Here is a 19,773-nt window from a genome sequence, read left to right as displayed (position 1 = left end):
TCGCTTTGAAATCATAGTCGGGATTTGTCTCTTAATGTTGGGTGGGTGATTGGACTGGGCATGAATGTAAATTGGATCATTATTGGGTTTTCTATAAGGCCAGAATTTACCAGATAGCAAATTCAAAGTGACGTCAAGAAAATCAGTTTCAATTAGACCAGTATCCACAGTAATATTTAAGCCATGTTGTTTAAATAATTGAATGACATTCTTTCTCAAACGATCAATCTTAGGGCCGGATAAATTACGCAAAATAGCCAGACCATCATCACGATATAAGCAGGGCCGGATTAAGACGAAACTGGGCCTGATGCTGCAGCGCAAAAACAGGCCTATTTTTTCTAGGCATTGGTACATATGCATTCGACACACTGACTCCACCGTACACGCGTAATCAGACCGACCAAAGAGCCTTTATTGCTTTCGACGCAGTCAGCCAAATTTTAATGAACATGGACAATAATAACGACGTGTTATCGTAAAAACTCGAGAGTAACATCAGGCTATGTAACACCAACACAATTCAATACCAATATTGCCTGAAAAGCGGAGTTAATGAAGAAAAGGCTAATCCAGATCAACTTAACGTTGGCATATTGTCAATGCTGCGCTAGTGCTGCTTATTTATAGGCTACTACTGTTTTTCGAGCCTTAGCAAGCGCGAAATCTTCGATCATGTCAGTGCAGTCAAGGCTGCTCAGCACCTCATGTTCAATGCTCATAAGCGCCAGCATGTTTAGCCTTTCCTCCCTCATCGAGGACCGCAGCTCTCCTTTGACTATTCCCAGTTTTGAGAAGCTCCGCTCGCCGGAGGCATTAGACACCATCAAGCACAGATAGATGCGCAAAGCAATCTCGACGTTTGGAAATGTTTGAGAAAGGTTCAACGACGACAAAAGCTTGTACATGGTAAGCTCTGCTGACTCGTTCACACTCACCGATTTCTGGGTGCGCATAAATGCAGCAAACTGTATGAGCTCAGCCACCAGCGTGTCTTCCAAGTCATCTGGATACGAGGAAACGAGATTTTGAGCTTTATTCTCGATCTGCTTTATGCTCAATGACGTTAGCTCCGAAAGAAATCCGAATGTTGTAGATATATCCTCATACGCCTTCATTATAAGGCAAGCCACTTGAATATTTTGGACAAATATTCTCTGATATGAACGATTAAAAAAAAGCAAATGAAAAGATGACGACTACCGAAAAATCCTTTCTTCATGAATCCTATCTAGTTTCTCTACGTATAGTTAAAACCAAAAAAAGCATACACGATTGGGGAAGAGTTAATAAAGCCGTGCATCTTATCTGCGGCTGAAGTAATGAAGGGCCCTGAAACAGCTCGAAAAGTGTTATAATTTTTTATCTTAAATAAGTAGTCTATGCCAAAATCTTGCTTTATCTTACGTGCCTAGGCGTAACACTGTGCCTAGGCGTGCGAAAGTCGGACTACAAATTTCATAATAAGAATTATTTGTGGGTTAATTAAGCAAAGGAAAACTGTTCAGCGTCCGGAAAATTCACGTCTGTTTTCGTCTGGGCCTATTTCAGGAATGGGCCTAATGCTGCAGCATCAATAGCATCCACCTTAATCCTGCACTGGATATAAGCCAAGCATGTCTCTGTCAACAATAGCAGAAAGTTCGTTCAAAAGAAACAAGCCGACCAACTCACAAATCTCAGCACCATCAAATGAGCCCATTGTAACGTCAAACAAACCATCTTTCTTAGCCCAAGTATCACCACCATCAAAAAGCAACGATTTCCTAGCATGGAAAATTGTTTGTATGATACAATCATCCAAATCCATAAATGGTTTGGCAAACTCAATTGCTTTACACAAAAGTTCCTCCGTAATGGATGGATAAAAATCAACAATGTCAAATTTCATAAAGGTGCATTGACGTTTAGATGGAATAGCCTTAAACCAGGATAACACAGAGTCTGTGTTTTTCCATTGATTCAGTCGTGATGCATCACGGATGGTTACGTTAATAGAGTCCAAGTATTGTTTACTTATACGGCCAATCTGGGACTTGGAAGGGTTAATCAACCTGCATTTAGGGTTCGATGTAAAATTTGGTTTATGATCTTTTAGCGTAATAAACGCTGGGTTGCTTGATACTTTTTCAACCCGATCATCAACCTTTAACGCCTTGGCAATCGTTTTAGCCTCAGTATTGATCGTGTCACTGATAGCAGGATTCACCTTTTTGTATTTTGCCGATACATTATCATTAAGCAATTTTTTATAATCCTGGGTTTTAACTTTGTATAAGTTAGTAGTTTTATCTGCTGATATCAACAGATCCGTAGAGTTAATAATATTCTTAATGTCATTAGTTAGTTTTCTCTGAAAAGAATTGTAAATGGGTTTGAACTTAATCTTACGAACCATCTCGTATAAACCATTCTCAAATGGTATCAAAGCACCATGCTGTGGAGGTGTTCTTTCAGTCGTAAAGCCGAAGTTATTAAAATGCTCAGACTGAGAAACATCTTGCTGGTTAAGATCGAAAAAATAGGCCTTCCAACGTAAACGTTTAATAAAATTCTCAAGCTTACCTAACATCGTCTTCAAATATCGATCTTTACTTGGAATAGCAATGTTTTTTAAAGAATAACCGTAGTTAATCTTTTCCAAATTCATAATAACTGGATAGTAGCATCAAAAGAAAGTGCTCAACTAGATCAGTGCTAGGAGCAATATTAAAACAATGAAAACTATTAATACTACAAAAAGTGCTCAATGCCAAGCAAAAAGGCAAAGCAGAGCGAATTAAATCAAATGTAGTTATTACTATCTGAAGCCTTTACAAATTGTTTCACCTAACGGATCATCAGAAGGTCTGCAAAAAACATGTAAACAGTAAAGAATCGATAATTCTGAAAAGATATTAAATATTACAACTGTAAATTAATCTGCCAAAAAAAATCTCTAAACCTGTACTTCCTGAGAAGATATTAAATATTACAGCTGTAATTTAATCTGCAAAAAAAAACCTCTAAACCTGCATTCCTGAAAAGATATTAAATATTATAACCGTAATCCAATGTGCAGAAAAAAAACTCCAGAATTACTAAGGACAGCCTCCATCCGCCACGATAAAGTATCAATCAATTTGTCCCAATGGAAACCAAGCAACAATGATGGCAACATCTATGACATCACAAAGAAGCAAAATGCTTGCTATGATCGGCTCAACCTGTAGTAATCTGCACAGAATGAATAAAAATTGTTTTTAAACCTGTAAAAATTAAATGAGATTTATAACCTGTAAAAATCAAATGAAATTTAATTTTTTTCAAAATTATAACCTGTAAAAATCCCAAGGAATTGTGATGATGTAACCTGTAGTGTCCTGAACAAATGAAATAAAATCCGTTTATAAATCTGTAAAAATTAAATGAGATTTATAGCCTGTAAAAATCAAATGAAATTTTAAAAACCTGTGAAAATCAAAAGGAATTTATTTTATTTTGAAGTACTTGAGTTTAAATTTGTTTCTATGACGACATTTGCCGACCAGTTCCGAACGCTTGTTCAAAAGGTGGCCACTATCAGCCTTCAGAATGGCCAGCTTTTCAGCCAAACATAGGCCACAATTGTTACGACCACCACCACTATAAGGCCGAGCACAGCTGTGGATGGACCAAGTTATTTTAGGGTCAACACCCTTGTCCTTAAGGTCCCAAACTGCCTTAGATAGCTCGGTGCTGTTTCGTTTAGACCTATCCATGAAAGTACATTTATGGTTGGAAAAACGTTTTTTAAAAGTAGTTTCGCAACAACCAATGTAATTAAGAACCTTCGGGCTGTTATCAATGGTAGCTTTGTAAACAATGGCCTTCTGCAAGCATTGCCCATTCAAAGGACAATCTGGCCTCACCCTACAATTGCAACCAGGCTGCGATGGTATATTATCAGCCTGCAATATTGCTTTATTGTGGGAGGATATGACGCTTGCAACATTCGGAGTACAACTGTAGCTCAGCTTAATAGTATTACGGTTGAATATTTTGTGCAATCTATGATGGGGTGGAAAGTGTGTGGAAACAAGTTTGAAAAATTCCTTACCAATATTGCTATCAACCTGCAAGCTGAAAGGAGGGTTAAACCATAAAATTTTCCGGCTCCTTTTCCTAGATGTTCGTAAGTTATTAGCAGGGTTGTAGCAAACTCTCTCCGCAAAACCACTTTTCAAAAGGGCATCGTTATAAACAGATGCGGTCTTATCAAATTCATTTTGGTCAAATGATGTGGCGGACAATCGCTTTGAAATCATAGTCGGGATTTGTCTCTTAATGTTGGGTGGGTGATTGGACTGGGCATGAATGTAAATTGGATCATTATTGGGTTTTCTATAAGGCCAGAATTTACCAGATAGCAAATTCAAAGTGACTAAAAAATTCAAAGTGATAAGGTTGGATATACGTATTATAAATGAAACAAACTTTAAGGTTACAGTGAAAAGTAGGCTATTATGTTTCATTTGCGTCATTCAGTGGCAAGCACTTGTGTTCTTGATCCATATCCCTTTCAATTGCCTCATTGTGTAGCTTACTTTAGGCCAATGGAGTTGCCGAAGTGGATCAGCTGTCAGCGAGTAGGCTATGTTTTGTAAAAACAGATCGATTGTTCGATTCGTTTTTCTTATTCTTTTGTATGTGTTTGAATAGCGCTTTCTAGAATGATCACAGCTTATCCCTGAAAACAGCTTTCTGTGATACATTTTGATGCTCAACGTGTCATAAGTAAGGTGTTCACCTAACTAGGCCTGCAAAGCAGTAAGTTCCAGTGGAAAGTTGCTGTTGCATGAAGCCGAATACACTCTACGATTATTATCCTCGTTTTTATTGATAGCTTACAAGGTAAGCAATGGCTGTTGTTGTGGTTATAGCCGCCTTGTTGATAATTCTGTCTGCAGTAAAAGAATCCATAATTATTGTCCGGAAGACCGGAACTCAATTTATTAGGCTAACAGCGACGAATTTTACCCGAGGTGTGATGACAATTGCACACTCTATAATATAGGCTAGTAGCCTACAACTTATTTTTCTTTTCTGAAAATGATATTTTTTTTACATGATTACGAAAATTCGTTTGAAATTTCAAAATGCTTCGTTTTAAAGCAAATTTTTTTCTCTTGATTAAGTTTCGAAACTTAAATGTCTTTCTGTTGTGCGTTAGAAATAAAAACGTAATAAATCCAGAACTCAAATTCCATAAAATTATGCTTCAAAGCCAGCTTACAGCATGATTTTGAAAGAGCAAGCAATGACCTAATGATCCCAAGATGAAACAATACGCGATGCATATATCGGTTGCTCCTTTTCTTCATCATAAACATGATCACTCAAGTTTTATGGTCAGTCGCAGGAACGACCAATAGAAAACTCTCGCACACTACAGTAGGTTAAGTCTACTCTCCAGAGGTTTTAGCAAAATCGGCTACCGACGCAAGAATTGATTAAGTTACATTTGTGCTTGCGCTTTTTCAATCAAACAACATTTTGTAAGCCTACCATTAAGCAGCACTCAGTAACGTTGACAGGAGTCCGTTACTTCCAGTATTAAACTATCATTATTATGCCCTAGGCCAGGGTTTCCCAAACTGTGGTCCGTGGACCATTGGTGGTCCGCGACGACTGCACAAGTGGTCCGTGACGATGTGACAAGAAATTAAAAAGTCACACATATACGTTGTACTGTATGTAGGCTACGTGCCCTGTCAAACATAATTGCCGCAGTTCTTTACAACTTAAATAATTTCGAAAGCTTTTGCTATCCAGTAGGCCTATTGTAAATCTTACTTGTTGCACCTTCGTTGCAGTTAAAAAGTTGTTTACGAAAAATTCTCGTATTTCTCGAAACAAAATAACAGCATTCATAAAGAAGCTCGACATATGGAAAACAAGGATAAATGAGAATGTTGTGGATGTGTTTCCTGTTCTGTGTGACTACATTACCAACAAACCCTTAATTAATGCAAAGTTGATTTTCTCTGACGTTACACAACATTTGGAATTGCTTTCTGTACACTTAAAAAAGTACTTTTTAAAAGAGACATATAAAAATTTTGACTGAATTTACCCTTTTGTTGTTACAAAGACTGGTCTGTCAAGATGCGAAGAAGAAGAATTAGCCGAATTATCATCTGATCGAACTTGCTTAGTTTCAATCAAACAGCTATTGCATCTTTCTGGTTGAGTGTTGTAGAGGAATACCCATTGCTATCATAAAAGGCAACTAAAATTTTATTGCCTTTTGCCACGGCCTACATGTGTGAGCAGCATTTTCAGCTCTTACCAACATGAAGACAAAATATAGGTCCAGACTTTGTATGGACCCTGACTTACGAGTTTGCCTTTCACAAATAACTCCGAGAATTGATGACTTGTGCAATCCCATCCGTCCCATTGATGTTGTCAGTTTTTTAATAAACAAAATATGGTTTTATTCATTTTTATCTTTGTATTGGAGGTTCGCGAATGAACAGATTCACAAATAGTGGTCCGTGGCCCAAAAAAGTTTGGGAAACCCTGCCCTAGGCCTATGCATGTAATTTTTAAAATCTAGTATTGAGGAGCCCAGTTTTTTTTCAAAACGCCATGTACCAAATATTTAACATTGCTCAGTGACAACAGAAACCAAATTTTCAATCTTGTGGCAATTGTATTTAGATAGGTTACCTGATACTTCCAGTACTAAAATGTCATTGTTATTCCATAGCTTCAAAAATAACATTTAAAGGGCCCGGATCTTTTCAAGTTGTTTCAAGTTGATTACTCTGTAGTAGGCTACCCAACCTAAACAGTTTTTAAATTATAATAGGAGAACCTCCATCATTGGGACGATTCTACAATGGGACACTTGGTCTCCCACGCTTGGTTGATCAAGCGAGCACAACGTGTATGACGAATTTCAATTCACCATGTAGTCTATAGCTTGCACCAACAGTGGGATCCTTCAATTTGCATGCATGGCTGGTTTGTTAAAGAAAGTGTGTTTTTTGATACCCAAAGTAAAAAAAAGACAGGTCACTTGTCTTGAAGATATTTTTGTACATACTTGGCGAAGCAGGTTGAAAAAGCATGGTAGCATAGTCTATATGTTTGGCAGTTCTTGGGACAAAACGTTGTTGTCAGTGACGTAGTCTTTAAGAAATTAGCTGATTTTTTGCATTTGCGGATGACATCTGTTGTGTTCTTAGCTCATTCAATCAGAGTCATACTGGAATTCTGTTTTATTATAAAATTGCACAACCAAGATATAGTGTGAAACCTGCAAAGTGAGCCCAAAACGAGAAGTGCCAATTAACAAAAGCATGCAGATGAATACAAAGCAAAAGAGAAGACCTGGGGAAACGAAAACAAAGCACATCGTTTCAATGCAAATAAACTAAAATACATAACAACATCTTACAATGGGACAGCAGGTCTTGCCCATCAATGGGACACTGTAAATCAACTCGACTTATTCGTAAATAGGGAAACACAGATCCTTTAATTATGAAAGCTGCTGTTGAAAAAGCAATACAAACCGGAAAAAATAGACCTGTAGCAAGAGAATTTGACATACCAAGCCAAACATTAAAAAACTGGGTTGACGCATACAAACGAGCCCAAGCAAATAATGATCTTAAAAGCAATCTAAGTTTTCAACCTCATTATGGTGTCAAAAAGATTTTGCATGATGAAGTTGAGAAAAATTTAGAAAACTTTAATAATGCACTACAGTAAATATAATCAATAACAAAGTGAATATCAAGTTTATAATATGCATTTACACGGATAATAAATTGTGTCCCATTGCTAGAAATTGCCTGTCCTAATGGTGGAGCCAGATTCAACAATGAGACGTTTTGAGTAGGCCTAACCTTAAAAAACTGCGCGTTACTTCTAAACCTCTAGAGATAATGAAATTAAACCAAGCGTTATTTGAAAAAAAAAATGCATTGGCATAAGTGTTGTAAAAAAAAGCACTGCATTTCGTTACAAAATTTAAAAAAATTAGCAAAACGTAAAATTTGTCCCATTGATGAAGGTTCTCCCCTACACTTGTCATTGTATGTAGGTACAGTTTGTGCAGCAGGTTACATTTTACACTTATTCATTGTTTGGAATTTTTTTACTGAATAATAATATAGGCCTAATCCTGTGATTGATTGATGGTAGGCCTATATCAATGTAATTTTTGTACCAGCAAAGGTTGTTGACTTGAGCTCAACAATAGAGTAGCCTATCATTAGTGATTTATTCATTAGCTATAGCCTACCTAATCATTGCAAAAGTGGACCAAAGAAAAAAGGATTAAAAAAAGAGTTGTTGAGCAATTATGCAAAGAGCATATCGTACCACAGGATTTGAAAAGGCTGTTGAAGCAGAAGTTGAGATAGCATCCCATTTTGATAATGATGTTGAGGCTAGTTTTTTTGAAGAAAATGAGAAGAAGACAAGAATAAAGAGACGATATTTTGATTATGAGGGAGATAATGAGCCAGTAGCTCCAGAGGAAAAATACAAAGTTGATTATTTTTATGTACTTATTGATCAAGCCATTACAAAACTTGAAGAACGATTTGAGCAGATGGTGAAATTTCATAGCAAATATGGGTTTCTGCATCAACTTATATCAGGTAATTGGTTAGCAGGGATTGACTGTTAGATAGGCTACAGGGGATCTAAGTGAAGGTGTGGCTGCATATTTTGAAGGCGATGTTTCATTTCATGATCTTAGCACTGAAATTATTACATTACAGTAATATTCATACTCAAATTTTTGTTGAACATGCCCTCAGAATGCACCAAATTCAAAGTAATTTTTCAAAAATTTCTGGCCCCACCCCAGACCCCCAGTCGCTGGGTGTCGAACACGCCGTGAAGTTTCACCCGCCAGTCGTCAAACCCCCCTCTCCTTTCAAAACACCGGTACCTACTTACGCTACTGAATTGAATCATTGTCATTAGGGCCCGCAAAGCGTATTCCGCCCAGGGCTCGAAATATCCTAAGACCGGCACTGACTATGACTGCAGAAGAATAAATTAAAATAAAACACTGTTTGTATCTAAACAATGTATGTAACAATGTAGCCTACTAAACAATGTATAAAATTCAATTTCGCAATAACAATATAAAATGTACACTCACATCAAAACTTATTTGATGTACCGTGGCCTATAAAAGTTTAAAACCACGAATCCAAAAAATAAATGAATCTAAAAATTCCCTATTGTTTTTTAGCATTTTGCGTATTGCAAACCGGATCAGAAGTAAACGAAGAGTGTTCAACACTTTAACAATACGTGAAATGTGTTTTCGTAAGCTTTTATGATAAACTTAGGCTATTCACAGACCAACTCAGTACGAAATCAATACGTTTAAGTTAAGATGTCATATAAGAACTAAAATTAATACTCGGTTTTGAAATTATTTAGCAGCAAACGAAATACGACAGAATTGCACAAACGAAATGCAAACACATTAAACAAACAAGGCAAGTGTAGCCTATACTTTACAGTTTACGGAAGGTGCATTGATTGTTACACTTTTCCTTGTCTGTTTACTATACTTGCTATTTTTAAGGTCAACTTATGTAAAAATTTCCGTCTTTTATCCTAGTAATTTGTATTGTGGTGACAAGTTTTAGTGGCGTACCGGTACCGTGTTACGTGCCATTTTCGGCAGCCTGTTGGCTATTTTTTGCTGAAATACAATTATTCTTGAAAGACGTTTTCAGAAGAGTATTTTTCGGTGTTATCGCATACAGACGAAAGGATCCGGGAATTTTATGTTACAACTTTCCCACGAAGATATTACGGTTTACCGCTGTGACTAGGAAGATTGTCCATTTTACAATAGTAGAGTATTAAACTTCGATCATTGTTGCGTCATAATGCCTTGTGTTGCAATGTCAATGGTGTCCCTCACATATTTGTGAATAGTCGCAAACATTTGGTTGTTACTGTTGTCTGTCATTGTGGTAAGAAGCAACGTTTTTACTCGCCTCATCGCGCTAAAACCGTGTTCAGGATTGACCAAGACAAGCGCGATTGTTCGATAAATGCACAAAAGTTTGTGTATTTCTGAAAGATAGTCTTTGTTGCTTGTTTAGAACAGGGATCCGCAAATACTTGTTGGCTCGACCCAAAAAAACAATCGTTCGAAACTTCGAATGCTAACATTGCTTGCTTGTGGACACGCCAAAAAGAAAATGTTATCAAAAGCTCCATATCTTTGGATTTGGTAACCCCCCCCCCCCTTGAAAATGTACGGGCCTGCCACCTTGGGCGAAACACGGTGCCTATCGCTGTCTGCATATAATAGCTCTGGTCTGACAGCCGATATCCCGGGTAGGCTAAAACATCGAACACGTCATAGATTTAACAATAAAAAACATAGGCGGTACAGAAAAAAGAGTATGATTTACGGAAAAGAGAGAATATAAAGGGAGACTAACAGTAAAGAAAGTGATCTTACATTCTCTCGTTTTTTTGAATCACATTTTTCCTTGCCGTTTGTGCTTTTCACTGTTACATCTATGATCATGTTCGATGTTTTACCGATAGCTAAGACGGGCCTCGAAAATTTCCAAAATATTGCCGCTGATATTGCGTAGCTACCAAGTTTCCATGGAAGCGAGAAGCTTTTTTTTCACTGAGGATTGTGAGGAAGTCAGTCAACAATCTGCAGCACTCCAGGCCCTAGGACTTTAGGATAAACTATCGAATCCTTTCTTACCGTACTCCTTTTAGTAATGCTGTATCTCGAAAACGGAATTTCAAAAGTAAGAATAATTTGAATGCACCCTACAGGGATATCTAAAGAAAGGGATACGAAGGCTTTTATTATGTCTGACAAAAAAGGGCTTTTGTTTATCGTAAAATGACAATTGGCACCGATAGTGGTTTAATAAATCTTGTTGTGATAACTTGCATTGTGTTATTAGCATCAGGCCTGGATGTTCACAGTGTGGCACGAAGCAGCTAAATCCGTTTTCGGGATTTTGCTGTACTTCGTTACGTACCACAAACCTAAGTTGTTTCTGATAGAACACAACAGTCGACTTGCCTTCGCTGTAAAACCCAACATCGGGAGCTCCCACTCTCGCATGTAAGGCAACGTCGACCAACGGGTGTGAGGAGTAGCGACCCTCCCCCGCAACGGCATGCTCATGGTTGCTTGTTAATTCAACTACCGGTACTCATATACTTGCTTTACATCTAGCTTACTGCAAAGGCTTTGTTAAAAAAAACAGCTTACTGGTAACTTTTCAACTGTCTTTGTAAACAAGTATTCTTTAAATATGCTCTACGTAACATTTGCTCTCTTCTGTAGGCTAGCTCATTGTACCAGCTGCACTACAAAACTTTCTACGATTTTAAAAAGAACCACATGTTTAACGCACTACAAACTATTACCCTGGTAGTGTCATGAGAATAAGGCAATCGCTGCGAGCCTTCATATCCCCTTCTCTAGATATCCCTGACACCCTGTAGCTGTAGATGTTTGATGAATTGTTAACCTCAAACCAAGTGTACCTACGTAGGCTATAGCCTATTTAATGCAGCTATGAGGTTAAAGACAGTGCATTAGAATTAGGAACTACTGTAGCCTATATTCACGACGTCTTACACCATGGGTGTTGCCAGAAAAGAAATTCTATCTTACTCTGAGAAAAATTTAAACTCGCTGAAGATAAACGTTTGTGACTTGGGAAATTTTGAAGTCCTGGACAGAAAGCAAACCTACGGTAATGTGGAAAATTTTTCAAATTTCTTCAAATGGAGGTAAGAATTTTTTTCTGGTAATACTGCCAAGAATCAGCTCTTTTATTGCCAAATATGCATATATACTATAAAACTCGCAACACTGCAATTAAGGTCTAAGACCTAGCCTACTGATATTTTGATAAATCATCATTCTCTAAAAACAAACTTTTATGTGAAGCTTTGAGTTGCTATTATTTGTGTTTTATTGCTTTAAAATAAAATCAATTTAGGCAACCACAGGCAGTAATGTAGCCAGGAATTTAGAAAGGGGGGGTTTTGACCACCCAACGATGGGGGGTCTGGGGGGCCTCCCCCAGAAAATTTTGAAAAATTACTTTGAATTTGGTGCATTCTGAGAGCATTTTCAACAAAAAGTGGGTACGCATATTCCTATAAAATGGTGCTGTCCGGTAGCATAGCAAAAGGATAAGATCATGTTTTCTTCGGCATTTTTCGGAAAAAAAGCTAAGTCTCTGTGTTTTCTTGTTGCTAATTCCTGGCTGAGATGTTTGAATGTTTGGTATTGGCAAAACTCGCTCTTTTAATGCAATTTTGTTTAAAATTAAGCAATTTTTTTTTTTAGACTGAAAGCATCATACTCAATATCGTGACGTCACACGCGTGCCAAAGGGGGGGTTGTAAACCCCAAACCCCCCCCCCTGGCTATGCCACTGACCACAGGTACACTGTAAGCACAATGCGACATCACAAAGCAATTTCATTGACTTTTCCGTTTCAATGTTACCTGAAACAGCAATTCTTTGGGCAAGTGCTAAAAACATACGGTAACAATCAATGCCCTGTTTTCACAAAAATAAACACTAAAATGACGATAAAGCATAACATGAGTATTTAAATTATCTCATTTGATGGAAGGGGAGGCAAATGACATGGACCGAAACTGCTACGATTGCAAATTAATGTCACATTGCTGTGTGATGTGTCACGACTGTTTGCAGCACTTCTTTTCTTTTGGTTCACTTGTCAGGTCGACATGAGTTTGATCATAACTTGCAATGAAACCTTCTGCTTTTCTGGGACAGTGAGTTCCTAAAATTACAGCCAAGTTGCATAAAAAATAATTGATTGCTCTACAACGCACGATATACACCAGATGTAGGTGTTCATCAAATGTATTTCATGTTGCAATGTTGAGTTGACTTAATTGATAGAGCGTCCATCTCTTTATCAGGCCAGGGTATATAAATTTAGTTCCTTGCCAGACCAAGCCAAAAGTCCATTGTTGTATTTACTTTTAAAATTAAATTACATACAAGATTAGAGTGCGTGTGTTCTTGTTTTCTTACCTATTTCATGAAACACTTTTTCAATATTTTGTTCTGTTTTGGCAGACGTTTCCAAAAACAATAGGTTTTGTTCTTTCGCATATGCTTCAGCTTTCTGCAAAATATTATCATTGATCTGATGCATACAAGAGATCAGGATTTTAGTTAGAGATTGATTGCATAGAATCATTTCAGAATATCGCCATCAATATAATAATTATGATATTGTTTTTAATAAAGCAAACACATACCATGTTGATGAATTTAACCTGCATAATTTTTTGTTTTTAAAAACCTTATAACGTTTCTGAAATTGTAAATTTGGTACATTACCGAAACAGCTAGAGCAAGCTTAGTACACTAAAATTGCGTTTTTGTAATAAAAGTACAATGATTTGTGCTATGCTTTGTAGTATGTAGCAATGAAGTTTAGACCTAAAGCTTTTACCTGATATTGAACTGCTCTTTCATGTGCCAAATCCGCTTTATTTCCAGCTAACAAAATAACTAGTTTTGAATTTGCTTGAGCATATAATTCACTTATCCATGCCTTCGCTTTGTGAAAGGAGTTCTGTGAAAACGACATTCAGATAAGCTTCATTATTTGCATAGTCAATCTAGAAGGGATGGATGTGAGCAGTTGGTTGATGCACCAAGGTAGTTGAAGTCTTTATAAAAAAAAACATACATTCTACCTACACAAAATCTGTAATTTCTATCCAGTTTTGTGTTGCTAATCACACCTACTTCATCAGTGATGTCATACACAATAATGGCTGCTTGTGACCCTCTGTAGTACATCGGTGCAATACTGTGAAATCTTTCTTGTCCGGCAGTGTCCCAGATTTCAAATTTTATTGTGCAGTCATCCAGTGGTAAATGTTTAGTTAGAAATGCAGCTGTAAAACATCAAGAAATGAATTGTATGGTTTGTACATAATACATGTTCCATTGTGCATCACAGAACATTGCAACCAATAGTAGAGGCAGCACTGTACTTGGAAAAACATTTAAAACCAATGGGTTTTGTCTGCACCATGAGACATCTACTGCCAGTGCTGCAAATGAAATAAGTTCAACAATACAAACATACTGTACCTCCTATTGTAGGAGCATGATGTTCCATAAATATGTTCTTTACAAATCGTAAGACTAGACTACTCTTTCCAACCGATTGATCACCCAACAATACCACTTTACACTTGAACGTATTGTTTTGAGATCGAAGGCTATTCATGGTGCACTCAGAACTCTTTAGCGGCAACAGTAATTTTTGTGACAATGTCAGGCCATCAAAAAAATACAGAATGACTCAATGTATATGTAAAGAAAATTGAAATCTATATTCTGTAAAGTGTTTACTTCTACCATTAGAAAATACTGGTTATGCTTAATTCTTTTGTGAAGGCTACATACAACTGTTAGTTTATGGAAAAAGGCCTTCAAATTAAGGCCCATTCTAAAGACAACATCAATGTGCTAACTGAGCAGTTGGATGTGGCCACAAGTAAGTAAATACATAATATCCCATAGCCTATGTTGGACCTTTTTCATTCATTTTCTATCAGGTGAAATCACTTCATTTTTTGCTTTGATCATACTGAGGATGTACCGTACTGGATAGTTTGGAACGACAATTCTTATAGCAATTCTGAGCTGAATAATCTGACTGCTTGTGGCTGCAACTACCAGTTCTAAGGACTAAAGTTTTCTCTGCTTTTGTTTTCATAGCGTAGGGTAGGCTATTAAGCACAGTTAGCACCTAAAGCTTTTCGTGCAGTGCCAACAGTTAAGAGATTTAGAGAATAGCAGGGGCATAGCCAGCACAAAACTTCGAATAGGAGAAAACATGTATTTTTGCACATGTGAGTGAGCCCTTCAACGAGTCATCGAAGACGGAGCACCCAAAAAAAACCTTTACAATTGCACATTCTGAGAATAATTTCAGGCTAAATCAATTGCAAAACTTTGTCAAATAATGCTGTAACGGAGTGCAAAATTTTTATATAAAATATTTTGGGAGCAATTGCCTCCTTTGTCCCCCTAAATAGAACTTACCATAAATATTTATCTACTTTGATTATTGTAACAAAAAATGTCATCTTTTCTCTGTTGAACTTAAAAAATATGCCGTCATCAGCATGTCTTGTAAAATGCACCTCAACCAAGAATGAAAACATGACTTCCAGAAGGAATGACACGCATCTCAACCATTTTATCACTAGTGCTAGCAAACTGGTGAAAGATTTTGTTGTTGTTCAGCCATTGTCATTCAGTCGCAATGTAGGCTACTTGTTAACTCTGCTCCTTTTGTGTTCAGGTTGACAAATATTGACAATGCCGTTACAACGCGATGTTGGTCACTACAAAGTGCTTGGCTTAGACAAAAGCGCATCACAACAAGATGTCAAAAAAGCGTAAATATTACATTTGAATGTTGTGTTGATGGGTTCCTGATTTTACCTGTTGCAAATAGCAATGGCAGCATTTTTATTGCATCAACGTAGAACGATTTACAGTAGTTCGATTTGTATTTTGATACTTGTTGCATAATTCATTTATTTTCCATTAATTCTGTCATTTTGAACACATGTTTTAGCTTATTCTGAAGACTGAAACACAAGCTGTAGACTATTGGTCTGTGTTATTTGTTTATTTCTCGAATATCTTCTGTTTTGCTGTAGTAATTTCGACTTTGACGTTCGTTTTTAGACTACTTCCGTTTATTAATAGCATTTTTGTCATCGCTTAAAACAAGTTTAAAGACCGTCTACTTTTACATTTATAAACTCTAAAATTATGCAACCTTCGCTTTTGCTGCTAAAGTATTGGCTGTCATTGAAACTCGCAGGCCTGTGCAAATTGTTCAAAATGTCAAACTGCGTAATGACTTGGTCTTGTGATGCAACCAGCCCACGATTCTTGTGCTACGTTACTTCCTGCAATACATCTCGAAACTTACTTCTGCAGATATAAGAAGCTAGCGAGGGAATGGCATCCAGATAAGAACCCGAAAACGAAGGAAGCATCCGAAAAAAAATTTAAGGAAATTTCTGAAGCTCACAGGGTTTTATCTGACGGTATTCACTGCTTTGTTAGTTTAGTTTCTTATTCAATTTATGGATAGCTTCTGAATGCTTCATAGGTGAAAATTGTAGACCGCAAGCTGCCAAGCAACTGCTTTGGCTGACAATCTGCGCCCCAACAGTTAACGCCATGTGTTAATCATTACTTTCCAAATTTAACTCCAATCTTTTTCCAAAACAAGATTCAGCTATTTATCTCACCTCCTTTCGACAATACATAATTTTCTTGCTAACTTTCCGTTTGGCTACATTTGATCGATTCGCTCGCACCAATGCAACTAAACCTTGTTGACATTACTTTGTTTGGTATTGTTAACCCAACAACTGAAAATTTTCATCTATCGACGCAGAAAACATGCAAACCGTGCAGCTTTGCGAGGTGGAGAAAGCAGGCTATGACTGATATAAAATGAGTTCTACAGCGAAAAAGGTTTTCTTGTGTTCGTGTTGCTTTGCAGTAAGATGATGTTGAATGAAAGTAAAAAGCGCATAACATTTGTGCCGCGTTTCCAGTTTAAGCACCTGGGCTATATTTTCACTTTATTGCGGGAATTTACGTCATTGGAAGGAAGTTGTAGGTCATTTGAGGCTTGGGTGATAAACATTTGTTTCAAGTTGCATTGTTTGCTGTATCCTTGCAGGAAACCTGCGCTATGACTATGACAAAGCGAAAGAAAATGAAGAGAGGTTCAGAACCATGGAAGAACAAAGAAAAAAGCAGGAAAGAGGTACTTAGCTACAGTGATTGTTACTGCAACCAATATCAACGCCTTTTGCCATAATTGAGAATGACTTGAAATTCTGCTGATCTGCATTCATTGAGTGTTAGCATTTGCACAATAATCTAACCTGAATTTATTAAAAATCGATTTTGCTGTTACGAATTTTACAGTTCAGCGCATGGCAAGGGAACAAGAAGATTACGTGAAAAAGCAACAGGACAAGAGACGAAAAGCTCAGCAGATGAGAGCTCAACACGCTGACCTTGCTTCGGACTACAAGCCTTTTGATGACGTTGACAAATCTTTTCAAGATTTTTTCAAAGTGAGCGCACAGTTGATTTTGTTTGCTGCAAAGCAAAGGAGTGTTCCTATCATGTGCTTCTGTTTGAGCAAGATCGTAGCAAAGTATTGTGATCGCTTTCACATGTTGCAAAAACAATAATAGTAATTAGATATCTAGCTCCTTCTATTTCCCTGTTTACCAGACGCCCAGGCCAAAGGCTAGCCAGTAAGCCACATCCTATTGTTCAATGTTACTTGTCTTAGTCATTTGCCAAAATGGTTGAATTTCATAAAATACTTTCGAATTTTCGTTGAACTCTCTTGAAGTCAGTGCACTGACATAAATAAATGTTATTTCAAGGATCGCAATAACTGGAGAGAAACGGTGCCAAATTTATTCAGCGCTGAAAACAGTGGTTTCGGTACAATATTGCAACAAGTCAACGACATGATGGCTATGGCCTCCGATTTTCCAACTCAGGCATCCAGCCACCAAGGTTAGTTTTCGCGTTCATTCTCAATATTGCTTTGAATAGAGCCCTTGCAATAGCAAATAACAAGAGCCCGCAACTGTATACAACCAGTAGCGTTGACAGGTTGTCTAGGCGTACTTTTAGACCCGGGATAATTTTAGGGGCCCGTAACCTTTTTAAGGGGCCGTGAGTTTGTAACACCCTCCACATATGCTTGGATATAGTATATTCTTCTTAAAAGTGTCTTGGTTTGGGACCCGAAGATCTCATTAGTACCAGATCCAAATTATTTCCTCAATGGCCTTGTATACAACATGAAAAACGTGAAAAATCAACGTTTGACGGATGGACAACTAACGACTTTCGTGTAAAACGACATTATCTTGTTGAAACTTGTCGAAGTTTGGTATCTTATGCTCGTTCGGAAAACAAGATCTTCTGGTTTATATGAATACTATTCTATCATTTCCGTTTGATTCGGTATTGTTCAATAAAATTGAAAAGTATTTTATAGTTCTGTGCTTCAATGAGTTTAAGTAGTAACTTAGCAGTTGAACAAATTTTGACTTCAAAGTAGTTTTAAGGAAATTTTGATACGCAGTTAATGCTTCGTTGTCTTCTGACCTGAGGCGGATGCAATATGACGTATCTGCTTTGAGAAGGCGGCAAAGTCGACTTGATGACAGGCTCAGCCGTTTCAAGTCGAATTTTTGGAAAAACGCTCAACTCTACGGATACTAAGACATCAGACGTACTGTAGTTTGATTTGCGGATATTGTGTTTAATTTTATTTTTGAAAAAATGCAATTCTTTATATTTTTACTGGATTTGATTTTACTTTCGCTGACTCGGTTTCGTATATGTTTTCAGGAATTCCCTTTGGTGGCTTCACAGACAGCGCTTCTGTAAACCAAGTATTCGACAGATTCTTTTCTGAAGATCCGTTTTCGAAACTCAAAATATAACTTCGTGCCTTTGCTCATTTCATGTTTGTTTCATGTTCAACGTTACCACGGATGGTTTATCCGCAATTGCTGCAATTTTGTATAAAGTTAAATGCGTTTCTTGTCAAAGTTAGCAACCACGTCTCTATGTGATTTGCAAACTAAAAACGGGATTTTTGCCAAACCTACTGTAGCTTCGGATTGTCAAATTTTATCCAGTTGTTTAACTCAGAGCAGCTGTAATTTGGTGACAAGCGATTTGACGGTAAATGCTAAATTACTTTTCTCCTGGCCTGTGTTATTCAATACTTTGGTTCATTTTCACATCCGGTAACTTACTTCTTTTCGATACGTTAATGTGGGGTTTCACCACATGCACTTGTTAGCTCATTTCTTAAAAAAAATATTTTCTTGCTTTAAATAGTAGCCTAAGTCACTTTAAAAAAAAAAAATTAAGCTTCGTGATTTTAGTGTGTACAAGTTTTATGATGTTGTTTTCAATACACCAAGGCAGGTTTTCACCATTGAAGCAGAGTTACCCTGAATAGCACTAATCAGTTGGCTACTCTATGTCTCGAATAAAACTGTATACAGTAGAACTCGGTTAATCCGGATTCGATTTGACCGGCGATTCCATCCGGATTAGGCGACGATCCGGATTAACCGATGACGGTTCTATCAAGCCTGACTCATTTGTACTTCCAGGTTCATCCGGATTAGGCCGTTAGGCGAAGATCCGGATTAACCGAATCCGGATTAACCGAGTTCTACTGATATCTTCTGCATGCAACTGTTTGTGCTTTTGTGGGTTGTGTGAAATTTATTTTCATAAATAAACTGAAATATAGATCGGAAAACTCGATGCTGTTTAAGTTTATTTAAGTTTTGCTCTTTCGGTTGGTTCAAGACTGCGAGCATAAAGGGCCACAGTAAGGTTTGAGGAAAACTTCATCGGCGACATTAAAAATGACTTTCAGCTTGTTTGCAACTTCAAGAAGTGATTTTCAAGCTGTAAAGAAGATGCAATATCTAATTCTAACACATCAACAAAATAGCAAACCTAAACAACTTATTGTTTCTTTCTTTTTGTAGACTACGTAATTGTGTCATTCTTTGCTTTAAATTTGGTGGTCGACCGACGTAAGCAGGCATCCAGAGTTTCATCAGCCATGCTGTTTCGCAGGGATGGAGGAACCATGTGGGCCTAG

At 37.3% G+C, this 19,773-nt stretch overlaps 3 protein-coding genes across 6 annotated transcripts; 1 reads left to right on the top strand and 2 right to left on the bottom strand.

Annotated features, from left to right (window-relative positions):
* Window positions 1-620: 620 nt before the first annotated feature.
* LOC145765401 (uncharacterized) lies at window positions 621-1,118 on the bottom strand. Its single transcript, XM_082577221.1, has one exon. The coding sequence runs from the start codon at window positions 1,116-1,118 to the stop codon at window positions 621-623; it is 498 nt and encodes a 165-aa protein (XP_082433347.1).
* Window positions 1,119-4,676: 3,558 nt separating this feature from the next.
* LOC145777583 (uncharacterized) lies at window positions 4,677-19,062 on the top strand. Of its 4 annotated transcripts, none has more exons than XM_082589003.1 (8): window positions 4,677-4,872; window positions 15,379-15,475; window positions 16,029-16,138; window positions 16,786-16,872; window positions 17,037-17,188; window positions 17,510-17,645; window positions 18,223-18,372; window positions 18,492-19,062. In XM_082589003.1, the coding sequence occupies exons 2-7, from the start codon at window positions 15,396-15,398 to the stop codon at window positions 18,360-18,362; spliced, it is 705 nt and encodes a 234-aa protein (XP_082445129.1). In that variant the 5' UTR covers window positions 4,677-4,872; window positions 15,379-15,395; the 3' UTR covers window positions 18,363-18,372; window positions 18,492-19,062. The 4 variants fall into 4 exon arrangements, with proteins under 4 accessions (XP_082445129.1, XP_082445153.1, XP_082445137.1 ...); XM_082589011.1 differs by lacking the exon at window positions 4,677-4,872 and adding an exon at window positions 10,656-10,787; XM_082589018.1 differs by lacking the exon at window positions 4,677-4,872 and adding an exon at window positions 14,298-14,565.
* Window positions 11,277-14,415, bottom strand: LOC145777607 (uncharacterized). Its single transcript, XM_082589038.1, has 5 exons — window positions 14,157-14,415; window positions 13,806-13,957; window positions 13,507-13,629; window positions 13,080-13,173; window positions 11,277-12,822 (listed from the first exon to the last, which is right to left on the bottom strand). The coding sequence occupies exons 1-5, from the start codon at window positions 14,293-14,295 to the stop codon at window positions 12,716-12,718; spliced, it is 615 nt and encodes a 204-aa protein (XP_082445164.1). The 5' UTR covers window positions 14,296-14,415; the 3' UTR covers window positions 11,277-12,715.
* Window positions 19,063-19,773: the final 711 nt, after the last annotated feature.

The sequence above is a fragment of the Aplidium turbinatum genome, chromosome 1 (genome assembly GCF_918807975.1).
Source record: "Aplidium turbinatum chromosome 1, kaAplTurb1.1, whole genome shotgun sequence".
Taxonomy (NCBI): domain Eukaryota; kingdom Metazoa; phylum Chordata; class Ascidiacea; order Aplousobranchia; family Polyclinidae; genus Aplidium; species Aplidium turbinatum.
The sequence above is the reverse complement of the archived record's forward strand: the minus strand, read 5'-3'. Positions and strand labels throughout refer to the sequence as shown.